A 21,552-nucleotide genomic window follows, 5' to 3' on the forward strand; every position below is an offset into this window, starting at 1 on the left:
GGTTTAAGGATGGTCCCTCCCCTCCCCTACCGGTCAGTATTCCCAGTGAGTAGAATTACTCTTTTAAGGGATCTGACTTTGCCGAGCCAGACAGGAATGGAACCCATCACCTTCCGCTTACAAGGCGAAACCCGTAACCTCACGGCAACGGTAGCTCGGCTTAACTTGAAATTCAGTTAATATTGTCAAATGGTGAAATTGAAATTAATGTTTCATTTCAACTAATAAATTTCGATAAAATTTACAAATATGTAATAATAATAATTTACGATGAGGTCAAATAAATAAAAAAAACCAACTTTGCTGAAGAATTTATTAGAAAATTATTTCTCATTAACAGTTTCAATTGCCATTTGGACACCTTGGGGAGGGAGTGCTAGATGGTGCTAGCTTGTCCCTGAAAGAAGATACAGCGTCCTCAAAACTAGTCTAAAACGTGATTTTCGAGCAAAAAAAACACGTTTTAGACGAGTTTTGAACACGCTGTATCTTTTTTTAGGAACAAGTTAGCACCATACTCTCTTCGGGAAAGTTGTAGAGCATTTTCCAGAGCATCCGAATATGAATTCGGTTTTAGTACAGCGTACCTAATTACCACTTTTTAATCATTTTTTTAATTCCGTCATTTTACAAGGTTTATCTTCCGGTACCCCCAGGTTGAGAAACGCTGACCTTAAAAAATAATAATATATTTTTTATAGCTGCTATCAAAAACTTGAAAAACAACAAAATTTTAAAAATATGCATGGAAATATAACATAGATGGAGATTATATAACAGATCTAAACTGTAAAGTAAAAAAAAAACTTTAAAAGTTAAATGTACATTAAAATATCTAAATATCAAACAAAAAACAAGAAAACGGAAAACATAATTAAATTAGGGCGTTGTGGGGAAGCTCCGCCAACTCACACAGAAGTTGCCCCGAACCCTCTTCGATTTGCGTGAAACTTTGTCCTAAGGGGTAACTTTTGTCCCTGATTACTAATCCGAGGTCCGTTTTTTGATATCTCGTGACGGAGGGGCGGTACGACCCCTTCCATTTTTGAACATGCGAAAAAAGAGGTGTTTTTCAATAATTTGCAGCCTGAAACGGTGATGTGATGAGATAGAAATTTGGTGTCATAGGGACTTTAAATTGGAAGCCCGATTTGATGGCGCACTCAAAATTTCGTATAAAACGCATTTTTCATCAAAAAAAAAAAGCTAAAAAAGTTTTAAAAACTCTGCCATTACTCAACTGTAAAAAAATTTAAACATGTCATTTTTTCAAACTTATTTTCGTAAAATCGCGATAACTCACGATGTTTATAAGCAAACCCCTTATGTCTATATATCAAAATTTTTGTAATTGTCTGCTCTACAACTTTGTAGAACATTGTTACACTCTAAAAAATAACCCTGCAAAGTTAGAAAAAACACGAAATTTTAAAATGAAAAATTTTGTTCCAAATGAAAAAATTACCCTTCTGGGTCAATGTAGATTCGAAAAGTACATTAAATTTCCCATAAAATTACATGTTCCAAAATTTTGTACATTTGAGTAACGGAAAATGGCAGAGTTTTTAAAACTTTTTTAGTGTTTTTTTTTTCGATGAAAAATACGTTTTTCCGGAGTCGCGTGGTGTTCGTTTGATCGTTCGCAGTGTGAATCGGCGCGCGAGAACCCGCGAGAAAGTGATAGAAAGTTCTCGAAATCATTGAAAAAAGGGGTCGTGGTGTGGCCAGAGAAGCTGGGCCATCAGTCGCGTGGTGTTCGTTTGATCGTTCGCAGTAAAGTGCCTAATAGAAAGTGGGGACACGAGAAACTGAGAACCCAGCGATTTTCTGTCAAAAAATTGAGCACCTCCAAGATCTTACACATAAGGTGCTTACAATCTCTACTTCGTCCATAGGATTTGTCAAAAAATGAACACCTTCCATTTAAACGCTTGGTAAATTTTGAGTGACCAACTGTGAGTGGCTTTGCATTTTGAGTGCCTTGTCCCCACTTTCTATAAGGCACTTTAGTTCGCAGTGTGAATCGGCGCGCGAGAACCCGCGAGAAAGTGATAGAAAGTTCTCGAAATCATTGAAAAAAGGGGTCGTGGTGTGGCCAGAGAAGTTGGGCCATCAGTCGCGTGGTGTTCGTTTGATCGTTCGGAGTGTGAATCGGCGCGCGAGAACCCGCGAGAAAGTGATAGAAAGTTCTCGAAATCATTGAAAAAAGGGGTCGTGGTGTGGCCAGAGAAGTTGGGCCATCAGTCGCGTGGTGTTCGTTTGATCGTTCGGAGTGTGAATCGGCGCGCGAGAACCCGCGAGAAAGTGGTAGACAGGTCTAGAAATCATTGAAAAAAGGGGTCGCGGTGTGGTCAGAGACGTTGGACGGAGTGTGGATCGACGCGTAAGAACCCGCGAGACGTAGTGGAAGTTTCGTGAATTCATTGAAATAGAGATTCGCGTCGTCGTTTGTGAGATTAATTTCAGCTTACGAGCCGGTTGTTTGCGCTCTTGTCGGGAAAAAATCGTGAAGTTTTTTTTTTATTGAGCAGCACTATTTGAAATTTTCGTGATATTATAGTATGAACTGCACGTTGCCGAACAAAACTTTAATTATAATTACATTTCGTTCTGAAAGCCCTTCCCATAGCATCGTTGCTCGGATGGCACGCCGGCGGTAAGAAGTTAAAGAAATACGCGATTGAATGCAACTATAATGTTTCACTTTCTGGTCATATCATCTTCCAATCATGAATCCTGATCTATTTTAAATTGTACGTCATCGAATAATACGGCAATTCAAATTTCATTTCGGTTTTTACATTGTACGTCACCGAATAATACGTCAATTCAAATTTCAATTCGGTTTGAAAGCCCTTCCCAAAGCATCGTTGCTCGGATGGCACGCCGGCGGTAAGAAGTAAAAATACGCGATTGATAAGTCCTTCTCATAGCGTCGTAGCTCGGAAGGCAACGATTATGGTTCACATTCTGGTCATATCATCTACCAAGATGAATCCTGACCTTCCCTTTCCTTCCCGTACTAACACAATTCCCCCACTTCCCGTGATGCTTGAAGGAGATGCTGTGGATTCAACGGTCTCATGCGGTGTCAACAGGTATAGAGCGACAAACTCTATGTCTGATGAGTCTGCAACTTCAACTATCGGACTAACATTCCTACCTTTGTTGAACTGCATCTCCTTGGGGGGGCGCCGGTATTGACTTAAAGCAGAGATCTTCAGGGGTTATACAGTGAGGATGATTAGCTCCCACTATTCATCTGTTGGTTCATTGTGTAACTTCAGCTGATCCGTCAATAACGGAGTAGCAGCTCATTGGCAGTCAACCATGCTCATGCTCATGCTCATGCTCATGCTCGATGAAAAATAAGTTTTTCCGGAATTCTGAGTATCGGGCATCTAATTTTGCATAAAAGTCCCTTTGACACCAAACTTCTATTTAATCGCCGTTTCAGGCTGCAAATTATTGAAAAACACGTCTTTTTTCGCATGTTTAAACATGGAAGTGGTCGTACCGCCCTTCTGTCGCGAGATTTCAAAAAACGGACCTCGGATTCAGGGACAAAAGTTACCCCTTAGGACAAAGTTTCACGCAAATTGAAGAGGGGTCGGGGCAACTTTTCCCGATTTCGTGTGAGTTGGTAGAGAATTACCCTATTCAGAATAGAGTAAAATAACGGCGCATGGTAATGCGTGTACGTACATGCAAAAATGTGACACGGTTCTAACAATTGTGCCAGGCATGCACAACAAAGGTGATGTGCATGCTTTTGCATGCGATTTTACACAGATTTTTTTTTGCTGTGTGGCTCAAGGCAAGGCAAGGCTTTTTACAAATTTGTCGGACACATGTCGAAAAACGACGTACAACGTGAAATTTGGCATTTTTTTTACAGTAGACAGAACCAAAAGTTTGGGCACCCCTGTTATACGTATATCGCCAACAATGTCCAGGGTAAGTTTAAGTCTAGGTTTGAGCAGATTGAACATTTAACCATTTATTTATGAATTTTTATGGTATTGTTAGTACATGGTATTTTTTATAAATATTGTAAACTTTCTTATAGATTGGCAACAGAATCGTTTTTAAATTTTTGAAAAATTTAGGACATCCAATCTTAATAAAAAATAAATAAAAGTATTTCAACATTTCAACCCTACCCTACCAATCGTCCCGAAATCGAATGGCTTTGGCGAACACGCCTTGGCGATCTTTATCTCGCCAAAGCGATCACTTTGTAGTGCGCAGAGCAAACCAGCAAGCAACCCACCTTGGCGGTGTTAGTAGTAGTTTTAAAAGTTTCCTTTTACATCGCACGACGTGTGTCCAACAAAGGGACCTCGCCGCGGTGCATTCCTTGTTGCTGAGTGGGGTTCGCCCACCCCCTCTGCCGCTTGCTCCAAGTTTATCTTGTTGTGTCGTCCGAGATATCCCCCCAGCATCGATGAATTGATAATTTATTGCTTTTATTTTTTCTTCCTTTATGCGTTGTCCCACTCTGGCTGTAATATATGCAACGCCAACATTAATGTCAACTCCATTAACATTTTCCTTTTATGTCTCATCGTTTTTTTTCTCTCGTTCTCTCTTTCTCGTTTTCCACAACAGAAAACTAGGCTTAGATTTAGTACCGCGATTAGGTACGCTAGCGGTCGATCCGCACAAGATCGGTATCGTGTCGTTGCACCAGGTTCACCAGGCTTCAGCCGAAAATGCCAAAGCAGCTTCGGTAAGTGTGATGCAAAAAAGATCCAATTTCCCAATGGGAATCGAACCTAAGCTGAGCGATCAGCGCACTGAGCTATGAACAGCAGTTAGAGATTCGATTTAAACAACAGTTCAGCATTGATATTTGCTTTTTCTTTATTTCAATTTAAAAAACAAAAAAATTAAAAATATACACCCAAACGAAAAAATTCTGACAGTAGAAGCTATGACCAAATCGTAACATTGATTGACAGCCACTCTGCCACTGATGCATCAAATCAAAGAGTTTCAACTCGAATTTCTGTTAAATAGGGTGTTTTTTGTCAACTAATGTCGGAGAATTTGTCATGTCAAACTCATTGTTGCACTGTTGTTAATTTCATACAAAAATAACTCTGAGAAATTCCGTAATCTTTCTCTCTAGAACCGTGGCACGTTGCGCCGCAAGGTCGGCAAAAAGGTGCTCACCCACCATCTGTTCCTGTGTCTGCGGGACTTTGGCCACCGCATCGGGGACGATGCCGAAATTTACTTCTACCTGTACGATGGGAACACGAACAAGATGCGCGCCCTGTCCGAGCGGTTTCTGGTGAAGATCGCCAAGGATGGGTTCTCGACGTACGTGGACACGTCGCACAACTGTACGGTGTTTACGGACCTGGGATCGTCGGATCTGAACCAGGATCTGTACCTGATTGCGAACGTGATGCGGGTGGGCAAGATGCTGCACTCGGAGTCGGTGAAGAAGGGGGACAAGTTTGTGAGCAACCACTCGTACAGGCGACCGTACGGCGTTGGAGTGCTTCCGCTTGGGGAGTTGGGTCAGTTTGACCAGACTGTGGAGTCGGAGGAGAAGGAGTACAGTTTCAAGATCTTCCAGTGCGAAGAGAAGGACTACCACCAGTTGCACGAACTGATCATCAAGAAGGCTAGCGGGAAGTTTCAGCCGATCAACGCGAGCACCCAGGGACATTACGGGTTGGTGGTCTCGTTGAAGTTGATCCATGGAGGGTTGAGTCAGGCGAGGATCGAACAGCCGGTCCTGTTCCAGGGTACTGCCATTACCAAAAAGGTCGGTTTTCCCGATGTGATAATGCCGGGTGATGTGCGGAACGATCTCTTCCTAACGCTGGATCGTGGAGAGTTTGAACGGGTTGGAATCAGTACGGCAAAGAACATTGAGGTCACCACGCTGGTGCTGGATGAAAATGGGCGAATCATTCAGGAGTGTATTGCTACGGCAGCTGGAAACCCGCTGCAAGCGTACTACAAAACCATGGTTCTGTATCACAACAATTCTCCGGCGTGGAACGAAACAGTTCGGATGTTTGTGCCGATCGACAAGTTTAGCAAAGCTCACGTTCGGTTTGAGTTCCGAAGTTGTTCAACGCGGGACAAGTCCGACCCCAAGTTGTTCGGATTCAGCTTTGCACGACTCATGGAACCTGGCGGAGCAACGATCGCCGATGCGTCGCACGAGCTGTACGTGTACAAGTGCGAGGACATTCTGAAGATTCAGCCAAATATCTACCTTCGGTTACCGTGCTCAGCCAATGACAAGCATGCCCATTTGTTGGAGTCCAACTCGCCGTATCACCGCAGCTCAAAGGAGGCTTTCTACGTCACGACGATGCTCTGCTCAACCAAACTGACCCAGCACAGTGACCTCCTGTCGCTGCTTCAGTGGCGCAATCATCCAGAACGAATACAAGACTCTCTCCAGCGGCTGCTTCGAATACAGAACGAAGAGTTGATCAAGTTTCTGCAAGACGTCCTGGACGCCCTCTTTGCCATGTTCTCCACCGACGATGGAAACAGCACGCCCCACTCGGGACTCGTGTTCCACGTGCTCGTTTCGATCTTCAGCCTCATGCAGAGCAGCAAGTTCCAGCACTTTAAACCCGTCATGGACGCGTACATCAAGGATCACTTTGCCGCTCCACTAGTCTACAAGGGATTGCTCTCCTCCGTACAACACCTAGCCGACTGGATGACGACCGCCGAGAATCTCGAACCAATCCTGCAGTGCTTCACCTCGCTCGAGTTCATCTTCAAGCTGATCATCCAAAGCCGGAAGCTGTTTGCGCACGCTTCCGGAGGCCAATACGAGGACAAGTTCAAGCACGACCTGTTTGCCGTGTTTGGTTCGCTCAACAACATGCTCCCCGTGTCGGGCAGTCCGCACATCCTTCCAACCCAGGAAGCCCTGCTCAGCTCGATCGGCGTCGTTTTTGAACAGCTGCGCGCGATCATCACCAAGGCCGAGCTGGAAACCCTAGTCAAAACCATGCTGGACGCCGTCCCCAAAGATGCCCAACCGCCGCTCATCCAGGCGAAGCTCAAAGCCATCAAGGACATGGTCTCCGGACAAATGTTCCAAGACGACGACACCCGCTCGGTGATCCTCAACATTGCCTGCAAGCACCTGCGAACCCACCTGGCCCGAAGGGACGAACTACGGCTTTGTTCCGAAATCCTGGCGGAAATCCTCATCAAACTGCACGAAGCCAAAGTAAAGTCCGGCGAAAAGCCGTCCAACGCCATCCAGCACGACCTGGACACACTGTTCTCCAACATCTTTCCAAACATGATGCAAACCATCACCGTACTCGGCAACGGAGGCAACGAATCGCTCGTCTGCTCGCTCTTCGCCGTCATGCTCGGCCTGATGCAACTCCTCGACGAATCTCACTACCAGCGGATGTGGGACCGGCTGTGCAGCGGAGGAAACAACAAAGACGTCAAGGAATTTATCCAGCAGTGTCTCAACATCTTCAAGGACATCCTCGAGCAGGACTGGATCATCTTCTCCAAGGACTGGCTCGTGATGAAAATGTCCGCCAACGAGGTGCTACGGAAAACCCTAGAAGAACTCGCCAAACCGCTCGTGTACCGTTTCCTCGGCCCGCAGTCGTTCGACTCCCAGCTGTGGTGGTCCTACTTTAGCGTAGCGGTAATCTTCCTCACCCAACCGTCGCTCCAGATCGAGCAGTACCACGAAACGAAACGGCGCAAGATCCTGAGCACCCACGGCGACATGCGCGTCGCGATGGGCTTCCAAATCCTGAGCATGTGGGCCCAGCTCGGCGAACACAAGCTGCACTTTATCCCGTCGATGGTGGGCCCGTTCCTGGAGGTGACGCTGGTGCCGGAGCCGGCGCTGCGGAAGGCCACGTTCACCGTGTTCTACGACATGATGCAGTGCGAGCAGGTAAGTGGCGTTTATTTGGCTTTTTTTCTTTTAATTGATATTCGTTTATCGAATCACTAGCGAAATCGCGAAAGTTTGCTGTTTGATTGCCTATGCAGTCTGCACATTTTAGTCGCGATTCAGGATTTCTTCAAGTTAAAATAATCTTGCAACATTTATGACTTGTCATTGGTTATTCTTTATTGTTACATATGTATGAAAAAAAAAAATCGCAAACACCTTCACACTACTTCTTGAGGGCACCTAACCGGGCCGGATCCTGGCTTGGGTAGTGCATCTGCTGCATGCCGCCCGGATTGGGCAACGACGGTGGGACCATCACCTGAGAAGAAGAGCCCGCCGCTGCGGACGCCCCCGAACCGGACGGCTGCTGTTGGCCGTAATAGCCTCCGGTGGGCGCTCCCGGAATCAGTCCCGGTGGCAGCTGGTGAATTTTCATACCCGCCGGCAGAACGGCCATCTCCGAAGCTTGCAGGTTGAAGTAGTCGTTGGGATTCGGTGGCATCGGCAGCTGGCCGGGCAGTCCCGGCACGGGATCGAAGATTCGATTGTTCCGCGGCACGCTGCTTTGGGCGTACGCGGTAGATTTGGCTTGCGAGTGGGCCCACTTGATGGTGAGCTTTTTGCCGCCGAGGACCAGCTTGTTGAAGGTCTTCTCCGCGGCAAGTTCGGCGGCCGACCGTTTGGTGTACTGCACGAAGGCGCACTGCTGCCGCGGGACCAGCGAAACCGAACGGATCTCGCCGTAATGGTAAAAGTTGTCCCGAATGTCCACTTCGGTGATGTGCTCGCCAAGATTTCCCACGTACAGGGTGGTGATGGTTTTATCCTCCGGTGGGTCCAGCGTTGGAATGGATGCTGCGCGCTTCATCAGCTTATCCGCCACCGGATCATTCCGACCGTAGTAACGGTCACGAATGTTCTGCTCCGACAGCGGATCGTCCGGTTCGACGGGTTTGTCGTGCCGGTAGGGACACTCTTCACCACGTTTGCACTCGCCCTTCACCCAGAACGAACAAATGTGAGGCAGGTTCCGCTTGTAGTATGGCGCCGTCCTAGCCAGCTTGGCCAACATGTCACTCGCGGCCAGCGACTTGCCCACGACTCCCGCCGCCACCGTGTTATCCCCAGCCGCCTTCAGCTGACCCTCGATCGTCTGAATGTAATACTCCTTGTTGACATCGCTCTCCGGGATCTTGTCCTGAATCTTGAGCGCCGCGTCGCGAACCTGCGTCGGCAGACCGTACTCCAGGTCCAGCAGACACGTCTGGCAGACGTTCTTCAGCTTGCTGCACGTTTGGCAAATCTCCGTCTTCTTGAAGCGCATCCGCGCCCCCGGACACCACCGGAAGATCGTGAACGGTCGGGTGCAAATTTTGCACTCCTTTCCGTAGCGCTCCTTAATCATCCGGACGTACGGATTATCGCCGAGGCACGTCTGGCACAGAATGGGAAATTCCTGCAAGTGGGGAAAAACCAAATCAATAACTCAATTATCACGAAACTTAAAGTAGCATTTTTCGTACCGAATCCTCCCAATTTTGACGATTGTACGTGTTGGTCGTCTTTGACATCGCCATCTTGTCGGAGCTGGTGGCGAATGTTTCTGCTTGCTAGCCGCGAATTTTCACTTTCTGCCACGACGCTGCACTACCGTCGCCACTTTTACAATCTACTGAGGTGCTGGGAAAAGGACACGAGTTCCGCTGCCGCGAGGAAAATGGCTTTTCCTCCGTCAGGGTGGAAAACTGCGCCTTGTTTACGAGGAAGCGTTTTTACTCTGCTGCTGATGGTTTCTTTTTTCTTCAATCGAAACGAGTGACAGATGTGACGTCATCGAATGGAAACTGTCAGTGGCGGGTGCCCGTGTGGTGAAATATACGGTGCCGCTGTAAAATTAAATTGTACAAACTTGACGATGTGGTTGTGCAGACTTTTTGTGGTGCTGCTGGTGAGAAAATCCCAGTCACGGCATTCTGGCAAGATTCTAGCTGATTTCTACACCCTTACCAAAAATCATGATTTTTTGAGTTCCAAATCCCACTTTTCATAAGAATTTTCCGGGTCTCCTACGAATGGCCGAATCTCAAAAGGCCGAATCCCGAAAGGCCGAAATTCAAAAGGCTGAATTAATCGAAAGGCAGAATTCTCATAAGGCCGAATCCCAAAAGGCCGAATGCTCAAAAGGCCGAATCCCATAAGGCAATGCGTTTCCGCCTTTTCGGGCGCGGTTTGCTTTTATTATTTTTATAAACCATAGTTATATAACAAAAATTGCTTTCGAAATAAAGAAGGCATAACTTTCTAGCATTGCTGCTAACTAAATTTGTAAAGTTTTAATTTATTTGCCGCAAAAAAATAATTGTAATTCTTTGAATTAATTTAAATGCTTGGTGACGAAAGATTGAAACACTTTTGAAATGCTTTAATTCATTTTACTCTACTCACTTGTATGCATGGTAACAAAATGGTCGGTACAGATAAACAAAATAAAATTCCAAAAAGTATCACAGTTTGTTCCTTGGAGTAGAAAGAGGTTTGGGTACTCTCCCCATTTAAGCCTTCGGACTCCTAGGTTCGAGCAGAAACGTTAATGTGGATGGTTTGATTTTTTTGATCATAGTTTGTTAGTATACTGTATCTCTGAACATCATAATCAATGGAAATCGTTATAATATGAATAAAATTCTGAATTCCATAATCATTTTCTTTTCGAGACATTCGGCCTTTCGAGACGTTTTGCCTTCTGAGCAAAAGACAAAATTCGGCCTTTTGAATTTCAGCCTTCCGAGATTCTGCCTTTTGAGTTTCGGCCTTTTGAGGCAATCCCAATTTTTCAGTTCAACCCATATAACCATTTTTATGGTTGTAGTACCTGAACTCTAAAAATCGTATGAAAAGAGGGATTTGGAACTCAAAAAATCATGATTTTTGGTAAGGGTGTAACAGAGCCAACAGAGCTGAATATTTCCAGGAGGGATGACTTGTCAAAATTACCCTTCTCACCCATTCAGCCGTATGGTCGTCGATTGTTATTGTTTTTGTAAGCAAAATTTGGAAGTGATTTGATAACATTTCGCATTGCTAACACTTTAATGTATGTTGAATCTAACAAAAAGCAAGCCCAACAAAAATTTTGTACCAACTTTTCCTTTTTTTCTCGAATATTTTTAAATCCACAAAAAGTAGACTTTAAATTCAACCAATACGTTCGTTATTTAACATAAATTAATAGAAAACATTTAAATTTAATATTATTAACCTAACTATTGGAAAGAAACGCAAAAACTAAACATTTTCCAGAGTTTTTGTTTTTTTTTTGTCTTTCTTTAAAAAGGTCCTATAAGCTATTGTGTTTCATATGTTTACAGGACCTATTAAATCTAATCTAATCTAACACAAACGCAGCCAGTCCGATGAAAGCATGCTGAAAAGTCTTGTGATTCGATTATGCGCCAAGCACTCTTCTTGTCAATATTAATAATTGCAGTACATCCGAGAACACCCGAAAATGTATTACAAAAATTAAAGCGGCCAGCCCTACTGCGTTGTGTTGACCGCAGAGAGGATTTTGAGAACGGATCACATTTCACAGAATCTACAGGGGAGGAAGGATGCGTGTACATTAGGGTGCCCAGAAAAAATGACCCCCGGGATGAAAAATGACAAGCGGAAAACGGGATTTTGGGTTATTTTAAGCATCTGTGCAAATTTTGAGCGAAATTGGTTGCGATTAACCCATTGATACCCGAGCCTACAGTTGGTGAAAAAAAATGTTTTTCATACAAAAATGACTTTTTTTTTTTAATCGTTAATAACTTTTCAGAATCGAGTTTTACAGCTTTGGTATGTTCTACAAAGTTGTAGAGCATTAAATTTCCAGTAAGAATCTCACTTTTTGAAACATTTTGATGGAAGTAGCGCACCCTGAAGACCAAACTGTAAGAAAAATGGGCAAAAAAAATAACAGGCCATAGTCTCAATATTTGAATGCAAAAAGTGTTTTAATATGCATTTTACATTAGTTCAGTTTTGTACTCATTAGATTTTAAAAAAAAAAAATTAGTTTTAACGAAAACGAAAATTTAAACGAAAAAAAACTTTTTGCGATACCAATCATCTTCAATTTTCAAAAATTCAAATTATTTTTTAATCAACCCAAACATGCTAAATTTACATTGATTTCAGCTTATTGCATTCGGGCCAACTTTGAAAGTGGGGGGGTCCTATAAGCTATGTTTCACATGTTTATAGGACTATTTCAAAAAAAAAAAAAAAAAATGTTTTCGTGAAAACGATATTTTTCTAAAAGCAAACTTGACATTTCGTATAATTGGGTACTAAAGCCCTATGTCAATTTTTATGTACAACGGTAAAAAACACGATCAAAAACCATTTCTGATCACTTTTTTTTCATTTTAATGCAAAAAAAATAATGACAAGACAACATTTTTTCGATGGATCAACTATGGTCCCCTTGGAACGAGCTGTCAAGTAGGAACTTTTCTGTCAAGAAGGACCGCGAGGTTAATTTTTCAAAATTGATTTAAAAATCCATTTTAAACTGTTTGTGGTCGTACAAAGGGTCATTGTACTTTGAAAAATAAGCTTTATCGCTGTAAACAATAATATCAGCAATCTAAGCTTCATTTTAGGACCCAATTTTAAACGTTTAACAAAAAAAAAAAATGGAAGAACATGATCTGATTCAGAAAATCACGGTTTATTTTGGGAATATTTTTAAACGTGCAAGTCTGATAGCAAAGTGAAATTAGTTAGCTGCAAAAATGACACAGTTTTATATTTTTGTTCACAAATTCCAAATTTATCCAAATAATTCCTTGACGGGTTTTGTTATACCATGGTGTCATATTGGCAAAGTGTACGGATTTTTGCTCAGCAAGAGTTGGTAGCCTTACAAATGTTTATAGGACCTATTAAAAAAAAAAAAGAAAACTCTAGATTTGTAGTTGGGTCCAAAAATTAATCTTAAATTCGTGGTATTATTGTTCACAACGATAAAGCTTATTTATCTAAGTACAATGACCCTTTGTACGACCGCAAATTATTTAAAATGGATTTTTAAATCAATTTTAAAAAATTAACTCCGCGGCCCTCCTTGACAAAAAAGGTCCTACTTGACAGCTCGTTCCAAGGGTACCATAGTTGATCCATCGAAAAAATGTTGTCTTGTCAATATATTTTTTTGCATTACAATGAAACAAAATGATCAGAAATGGTTTTTAGTTGCGTTTTTTACCGTTGTACATACAAATTTACATAGGGCTAAATTAGGACCCAATTGTCCCCAACCTGGAGTGGCCGGTGCCCTCAGGGATTGGGCCAAACCACACAAGTTTGGCCAATATGGGTATCAAACGTTATGGTCTTTGATGCTGGACATTCAAATTGACCTTTCGACAGATTTGGTCACAACTCTTATTTTTCTTCTTTTTTCTCCCGTAGGTCTCGCGTGGATCCTTCCGCTTGGTGGAAAGTGAGCTCATAGACAAACTGGACCTTCTGATCAGCGAAAACAAGGGTGACGATGAGTATCGCGAACTGTTCAGCACCATGTAAGTTGGATCGTTGTAGATAACATAGCGTTTGTTGCTCTTTTAAGTTTGTTACTAATCCGTTTAAAATAGTGATCATCACGTTTGTTAACAGCTTGCTCACTAACCCAAATCAAACTAGATTAAAAAATAAACAGAAAATATATATTAGTGCAAATACTTACTCATCGCATCTCGTGTGTGTGTTTTCTTTCTTTTTTATTCTTCACGTTTAATTCCACGCCTTCTCTCATACTGAAAACCAAATTCTGCTACACCACCAACTCATCAACCATTTATTCAATAACTATTGAAACAAACAAAAAAACAAATGTTTTAACACAACCGCCTAAAAAAACTGTACAGGGAACAGTTGTGTCTAGCGTAAGTGTCGCATCCCAATCTGCTTGCCCATCATGTTCCATAATTCAAATTTAAACTGATTTTTGCTGCTTTCGTATCCTAGCTTGCTGGAACGCGTCCAGGCGGAGAATCCCCCGTGGCGCGAGTCGGGCACGGCGTTCATCTCGTCCGTGACGCGGCTGCTCGAGCGCCTGCTGGACTACCGCAGCGTGATGCAGGGCGACGAAAACCGCGACAAACGCATGACCTGCACCGTCAACTTGCTCAACTTTTACAACGACGAAATCAACCGGAAGGAGATGTACGTGAGGTGAGTACTGTTGCGCGAGGGAGTTGGGTTGGAGTGAGGGATTGATGACGTGACGACCTGCTTCATTTAGGTACATCTACAAGCTGTTGGATTTGCACCTGGGCGCGGAGAACTACATCGAGGCCGGGTTGACGTTGAGGTTGTACGCCGACATGCTGTCCTGGGACAGCGAATCCGTGTCGGACGAGTCGAATGGGCCGCGCGAGTGGGAGCAGAAGGAGAAGATCTACAAGAATGTGAGTTGAACGCTGAGGTTGGTGGAGATTTGATCTTCTTATGAGTTGATCCTTTTTTGTGTAGATCATCAACTACTTCGACAAGGGAAAATGCTGGGAGAAGGGAATTCCGCTGTGCAAGGAGCTTGCCATGTTCTACGAGCGCAAGCGGTTCGACTATAATCGGTTGAGCGATGTGCTGATACAGGAGGCCAAGTTCTTCCAGAACATCCTGACGCAGCTGCGGCCCGAGCCCGAGTACTTCCGGGTGGGCTACTACGGCACCGGCTTTCCATCGTTTGTGCGGGTAGGTCACAATTTCTAAAATTACATCAGATTCGACTTCTAAACGAAATCCACTTTCCAGAACAAGCAGTTCATCTACCGCGGGCTGGAGTACGAACGCATCGGGGCGTTCATCCAGCGGCTCCAGATTGAGTTCCCGACGGCGCAGATCCTCGACAAGAAGCACTACCCGCCGGACAGCTCGATCCTGAACTCGCCCGAGCAGCGCTTCCACGTGGTCAACGTGCGCCCCATCTCCGATCCGAGCCATCTCAAGAGTGCCAAAGTGACCGTCCCGGAGAAGATCTCCAAGTATTACGAGGTGAGGGAAAGAGACGGGGGATCGGGGTTGGTTACGGACAGCGCGGATTTGGTGTGGATTTTCGGACAATTTTGTCCAGGCGCGGAAGGCTGATCCCTGATTTGCCTGAGGGGATTGGAAGTCTAAATATAGATCGAGTTTCCTTCAGATGCTTGCTTCTATGTTTAGGCGGGGCCGAACAATGCCCAGCGATCTCGGAATTGGACCGCAAGGAGCTCTGTCATTCTGAAATGGGTCGTTGGAAGCAGCGCGAGGGCTGTCACCACCTAATACCCGGGACTGAAATAAGCTGTATCAGCATTCGGCATATACACAGTCTGATACAAACTATACTTTCCCATAATTTCGCTACCGGTTAGCGGGTATTGGATTGGACCACACACACATTTTGTCCAGGCGCGGAAGGAAATTTTTATAAATTAAATAAGGCCGATGCAAATATTTAAAAAAGTTTTTGTCCCTCGGCCCTGGCCGAGGTCAAGGGGGGGGCAAAAAAATAAAAAAATATAAAAATTTAAATAACAAGCCATAGTTTTCACATTTAAATGAAAAAAGTGTTTTAAAATGCATTTTACACAAGTTCAGTTGTTTTGCAATCATTAGTTTTCAAAAAATCTAAGATCTGACAAAAACAAAAATTGTATCGAAAAAAAAGATTTTGCATCGAAAATTTTCAAAAAATCATAAGATTTTTTAATAAACCCAAACATGCTAAAAATGATTTTAAATGCAGGAGAATGTATTTTAATTTGATTTCAGCTGGTCGCCCTTGAATTTTCATTGAAATTTTGAAGTTTATTGTAAAAATATTTTTTTTGCCCCCTGATTTTTCGAGCCAATTTTGAAGGGGGGGGGTGACAAAAACTTTTAAAAATATTTGTACCAGCCTAATTGATAGGGATAGAATTATTTTTAACTCATTTTTTCGTTGTGTGCAAAAATATAGAGTTCTTAAAAGTTCCTTAGTTAATGAAACAACATTTTAATTTCTTAATTTGGTTAATTCTGTAATATTTTTTAAATTTAATTATTTACAGTGACGAATGACCATTTGTAGGTTAAAGTCACCTTAATTAAATAAACAACAACAACTTTTGTTCTTAATATTCTTAAAATGTTTAAATTCATAAAATTATAAAAAAAATAAAAATTTCAAAAAATTTACAAAAAAATAAATTCTTAAAATTCATAAAATTTATCAATTTCTCAGTTTCCCAATGATTTTACAATTCTTAAAATTATTTAAAAAAATAAAATCTCAGATTCTTCAAATTCATAAAAATCTTAAAATTGTTAAAAAATTAAAATTCTTAAGTATCTTAACAATTTTAAAACAAATTATTAAAATTCTTAGAATTCTTATAATTCTTAGAATTCTTAAAATTCTTTAATTTTTTTATTTTTTCAAATTTTTAAAATTTTCGTAGATTTTCAAATTTTCTTATAATTCTTAAAATTCTTGAAATTCTTAAAATTATCTTAAAATTCGTAGAAACTTTAAATTTTCAAACATCCTAAAATTTTTAAAATTCTTAAAAAAATTAAAACTTTTAGAACTTTTAAAAATCCTTGAGGATCTTATAATTCCAAAAAAAATCTCAAAATTCTATTTTAAAATTCTTAAAATACTAAGATATTTTTTTTTAAATATAAAATTCTTTTTTATTTTAAATTCTTAAGGATTGAAGATTTTCAAAATTCTATTCAAAAATTCTTAAAATTATCAAAATGCTATTCTAAAATTCCTAAAATTCTTAGATTAAAAAAATAAAATTGTTCTAGATCGTAAAATACTCAAAATTTCTAAAAGATATTCAAATTCTTAAAACAATTTAATTTTCAGAAATCTTTTTTTTAATTCTTAGAAATTTAGAAACTTTTAAATTTTTCAAATCCGTAAGAATCTTTAAATTCCTAAATATCTCAATATTCTATTCTAAAATTCTTAAAATTATTCGATTAAAAAATTCCTAATGATCTTAAAATTCTTAAAAAAATTTTTTTTTTCAAAAATCTTATTTTTTTTTTAACTTAAACTTTTAAAATTTTTAAGTATTTTTAAATTCTTAAAAAAAAATCTATTCTAAAATTCTTAAAAATGTTAGATTAATAAACTAAAATTGTTCAAGATCGTAAAATTCTAAAAATTTCTTAAATGTATTAAAATTCTTAGAAAATTTTTAATTTTCAGAAATCTTTATTTTTTTTTAGTTCTACAAATGTTTTTAAATCCTTAAAAATATTTCTAAATTCTATTCTAAAATTCTTAGATTAAAAAAATTAAATTCCTAAAAATGTTCTAATTCTTAAAATTCTTAACATTCTTAAAATTCTTAAAAAAAATAAAGTTCTCCAAATTCATTAAATTGTTTAATGGTCAAAATTCTTAAAATTGTTAAAATTGATAAATTTGATAAAATTTATAAAATTGATAAAATTGATTAAATTGATAAAATTGATAAAATAGATAAAATAGATAAAATTGATAAAATTGATTGATTAAATTGATTTAATTGATTAAATCGATTAAATTGATTAAATTGAAAAAATGGGATTGCCTCAAAAGGCCAAAACTCAAAAGGCAGAATCCCGGAAGGCCGAAATTCAAAAGGCCGAATTTTGTCTTTTGCTCAGAAAACAAAACGTCTCAAAAGGCCGAATGTCTCGAAAGGCAGAACGTTTATGGAATTCAGAATTTTGTTCATATTTTCACGATTTTCATTGATTATGATGTTCAAAGATACAGTAAACTAACAAACTGTGTTCTTCTTTGTAATTTAAGCGAAATAACTACATAATGAGTAAATTCTGTTTATCTTTATTGATCATATTGTTACCATGCATACAAATAAGTAGAGTAGTATGAATTAAAGCATTTCAAAAGTGTTTCAATCTTGTTGTTTATTGAATTATGGTGACGATAACCGAAATTTGATCATTCGTCACCAAGTACTTAAATGAATTCAAATTATAACAATTAATTTTTTGCGCCAAATAAATAGAAACATTAAAAATTTAGTTAGCAGCAATGCTAGAAATCTATGGCTTCTTTATTTAGGAATCAATTTTTGTTGCATAATATGGTTATTAAAAATAATAATAGGTTTGCCTTATGAGTTTCTGCCTTTTGAGCATTCGGCCTTTTGAGATTCGGCCTTTCGTAGGAGACCCTAAAAAATTCATTAAATTGATTAAATTATTAAAATTTATGAAATTTATAAAATTGATAAAATTGATAAAATTGATAAAATTGATTAAATTATTTAAATTGATTAAATTGATTAAATTGATAAAAATTTATGAAATTGATTAAATTGATAAAATTATTAATATTTATTAAATTTATAAAATTGATAAAATTGATAAAATTTATAAAATTGTTAAATTGATAAATTTGATAAAATTGATAAAATTGATAAAATTGATAAAATGGGTAAAATTGCTGCAATTGATAAAGTTGTTAAAATTCTTAAAATTCTTAAAATTCTTTTAATTCTGCATAAATGTTAATGTTTTGAAATCCATCAAAATTTTAAAATTCGTAAAACTTTCAAAATTCCTATATTTTTTTATTTTTTTTTTAATTTCTCAAAAATTGGTCGATCATGCTTCAAATTCTTAAAATTCATAAAAATAAATAAATTCTTAGTTTCCCAAATTCCTTATTTCTAAAATTCTTTAATTCCCAAATTCTTAAATGCCGCCATTTTTGCCGCCATCTAAGATTGCAGAAATTTTAGAGCAACTCCAATTATCATATTTTAGATCAGAGAAGTTTTGAGAAAGAATTGTATTTAGATTTTCCGGAGTGAAACTTTGGCGAGGATATCTGATAATCGTAATTAAATTCTTCAAATTCTTAGATATTTTATTTTTCAATAATTTCAATTCAATTCATGTTTATTTTTTTTACTAATCTTAATCAGACTACAATTAGCTTTAACTAATGAAAGAATGCACAGTTTTGGAGATCCTTACATCCTATCCTATCCTTTTGTTAAATATGGCGCGGATTTTCTTTTATTATAATTATTTTCTTCTGCCACAGGTAAACGACGTTACCAAGTTCCAGTACGATCGGCCCGTGCACAAGGGCGTCGTCGACAAGGAGAACGAGTTCAAGTCGCTGTGGATCGAGCGGACGATCTACGACATTCAGCAGCCGCTGCCGGGCATTCTGCGCTGGTTCGAGGTCACCAATGCGTGAGTTGGACAAAGTGAACTCTTGAAGAGTTTTGAAATAAATAATTGGTTTTCGTTTCACAGTTCGATTCACGAGCTAACGCCGGTGGAGTTTGCCTGCGAGACGGTGGCCAACGTGAACAAGGAGCTGTCGGACTTGATCGTGCAGTATCGGCTGGAGCCGAAGCGTAATCTGAACCCGTTCACGATGCGGCTGCAGGGTTCGGTGGACGCGAACGTCAACGGTGGCTTCAACAAGTACCAGGATGCGTTTTTCACCGAGCGTTACAGCAAATCTCCGGAAGGACTCGGTCAGGCACTGCACGTTCAGCGGCTAAAGCGGTTGATCTTTGAGCAGATGCAGATTTTGAGGCAAGCGTTGGAGCTGCACCGGAGTTTGGCTCCGGACGAGGTGCTTCCGCTACATAACCGACTGTCGGAGGCGTTTTTGGAGTTGGAAAAGTCCACCGCCGAGTGGAAGACGAATATTAATATTCCGACGAAGCCGCTGCCGCCGTTGCCGATCCAGCAGCAGTATCACCAATCTCAGCCGCACCAAGTTGGATCGGTTCCCGGTGACCGAAGTTCCGCCCACCAAAATTACTTTGCCGAAGATCACGACGAAACGTACACCTACTTGAACCGGAAGACGCTTTCGCTTTCGGGGATCGTTCCGATGACGGCGATGACTTCGTCCCCAATTCCTGCTCCGCAAGTTCCGCCGCGTGATTCGATGTGCTCGTCCCCATCGGCACCGCCGCTTCCCCCGCGAGGTCACACCCCGGACAAGCGCAACTCCAACCCGATGCCATTCAGCGAGTTTGAACAACACCAGCAGGGTTCGGTGCCGGCGAGGCCGCGCTCCAAAAAGTACTCTCTCTACGAGATATCTCTGAACGACAGCGTTGGTTGCTACGGCAGTCCGCGGAGTTCTGGCGAGCTCAAGCACTACGACCTCGGAGCGGCGGCCGCCGCGTCCTTCAACCGTGACTCGGGCATTTCAACCAGCTCACAAGAACTGAACAACCTCAACGCCGGCGGTCAAACGCCAAGTCACCATCACTACCACCAGCCAATCACGGCGGTCGTCCCGGTGGGCGTTCCCCCGCCTCCACCCCTCGAAGATTTCAACATTTCCTTCAACGGTAATGGAACCCCGTCGGCAACAACCCCCCGAGGCCACCAGAAAACCAACTCCAACCCGGAAGCGTACAACTTTACCACCATCCAGGACCACAAAATGAACTCGATCAACAATTCAATCAGCAAGATGTCCAACGGTGGCCAAGGCGCACCACCCCCTCCCATCCCCCCGAAGTCCGCCTCGCTGCAGCATCAACATTCCGTTCCGTTGGCCACGACCCATCACCTGCAGCAGCACCAGCGGAACCAGTCGCTGAACCTCAGCCAAAACTCGTCCTCGGACGGGGGCGACGGAATCAGCTTGAACGACATCAGCCCGGCACCGCCGCCCCAGTTCAACGACAACTTTAGCGACAACTCGTTCAGCGGGGACGAGTGCGAACTGCTCGGGGGAAGTGCGACCGCGGACACGGCCGCGTATTGCGTGCCCAGGATTTCCGGGACGAACAGTTTGGGCAGGAGGTCGGTGAACAATGGGGACGGTGGTGGTGGTGGTGGGGTGGAGTTGGGAACGTCCCCGCCGACGATGGCGGGTGGAGTCACGATGGTTCCGATGCGGCACGACGATGACGAGGAGGAGATTTTCTACTAGAGAGAGAGAGAGGGTGAGTGCAATTTCAAGTCACGTTGGAACGGGGGAAACGGTCGTTCTAAACGTTTGAATTGTATAAATAAGTTCCAAAAACGTAGGATTAAGCTGAAAAATTATGCTTCTGTTGGTTGTCTGCGACGATGAATAATAAAGCGAAAAGTATCAACATATTGATACAGACATGAAACTATTACAAATGAATACTTACGAAATTTCTACCACAATCGAAAAATTTGGGGGGTCAAATTTGGGAATTCTTCAAACATCAAGTTTGTTTAATTGCTCCTAAAGTGGACTCCGGAAAATTACCCAACTAAAAACTTTATACCAACGAGCGTATTTCAAGCTGAAACAATATTCGTTGTTCTTAAAATTAAACAAAATAAACAAACAAAAAATAATTTCCAAACATAAAGCAAATGGTACCAACGATTACTGATCAGGTGGCGCAACGCAGAGGAAGCAATTATTTTACGATTACGCGGTGCGGTGGTGATGCAGCGAAACACATGTCGTCCGAATGCCAAACAACAACAGCAAGGATAGTAGTATTTAAGGGTAAACAATTATTGTAACCGCAAAAAAAGAGAAGTAGAAGAAGAGGGAATAAAAGCTGTGACCATTATACAACTCATACATATAAACTCACGTATATTACTGGTAT

The 21,552-nt window shown here is 41.2% G+C and overlaps 2 protein-coding genes across 4 annotated transcripts in view; one reads left to right on the top strand and one right to left on the bottom strand.

Moving 5' to 3' along the window:
* Positions 1-21,549, top strand: part of LOC120414262 (dedicator of cytokinesis protein 4) — a 90,809-nt gene extending 69,260 nt beyond the window's left edge. For 2 of the 3 annotated variants that reach the window (XM_039575372.2, XM_039575375.2), the window contains 10 exons: positions 4,612-4,732; positions 5,135-7,921; positions 13,388-13,497; positions 13,843-13,860; positions 13,943-14,149; positions 14,220-14,385; positions 14,450-14,671; positions 14,732-14,971; positions 19,020-19,174; positions 19,238-21,549. In XM_039575372.2, coding sequence (XP_039431306.1) covers positions 4,612-4,732; positions 5,135-7,921; positions 13,388-13,497; positions 13,843-13,860; positions 13,943-14,149; positions 14,220-14,385; positions 14,450-14,671; positions 14,732-14,971; positions 19,020-19,174; positions 19,238-20,888 — 5,677 coding nt within the window. In that variant the 3' untranslated portion in view covers positions 20,889-21,549. The remainder of the gene's footprint in view (positions 1-4,611; positions 4,733-5,134; positions 7,922-13,387; positions 13,498-13,842; positions 13,861-13,942; positions 14,150-14,219; positions 14,386-14,449; positions 14,672-14,731; positions 14,972-19,019; positions 19,175-19,237) is intronic. The other variant, XM_039575373.2, reaches the window with a different exon arrangement.
* On the bottom strand, positions 8,076-9,735 carry LOC120414263 (pre-mRNA-splicing factor RBM22). The gene is made up of 2 exons (XM_039575376.2): positions 9,448-9,735; positions 8,076-9,380 (listed from the first exon to the last, which is right to left on the bottom strand). Exons 1-2 carry the CDS (start codon positions 9,499-9,501, stop codon positions 8,148-8,150), a joined length of 1,287 nt encoding a protein of 428 aa, XP_039431310.1. The 5' UTR covers positions 9,502-9,735; the 3' UTR covers positions 8,076-8,147.
* Positions 21,550-21,552: the final 3 nt, after the last annotated feature.

Source organism: Culex pipiens, chromosome 1, assembly GCF_016801865.2.
Source record: "Culex pipiens pallens isolate TS chromosome 1, TS_CPP_V2, whole genome shotgun sequence".
Taxonomy (NCBI): domain Eukaryota; kingdom Metazoa; phylum Arthropoda; class Insecta; order Diptera; family Culicidae; genus Culex; species Culex pipiens.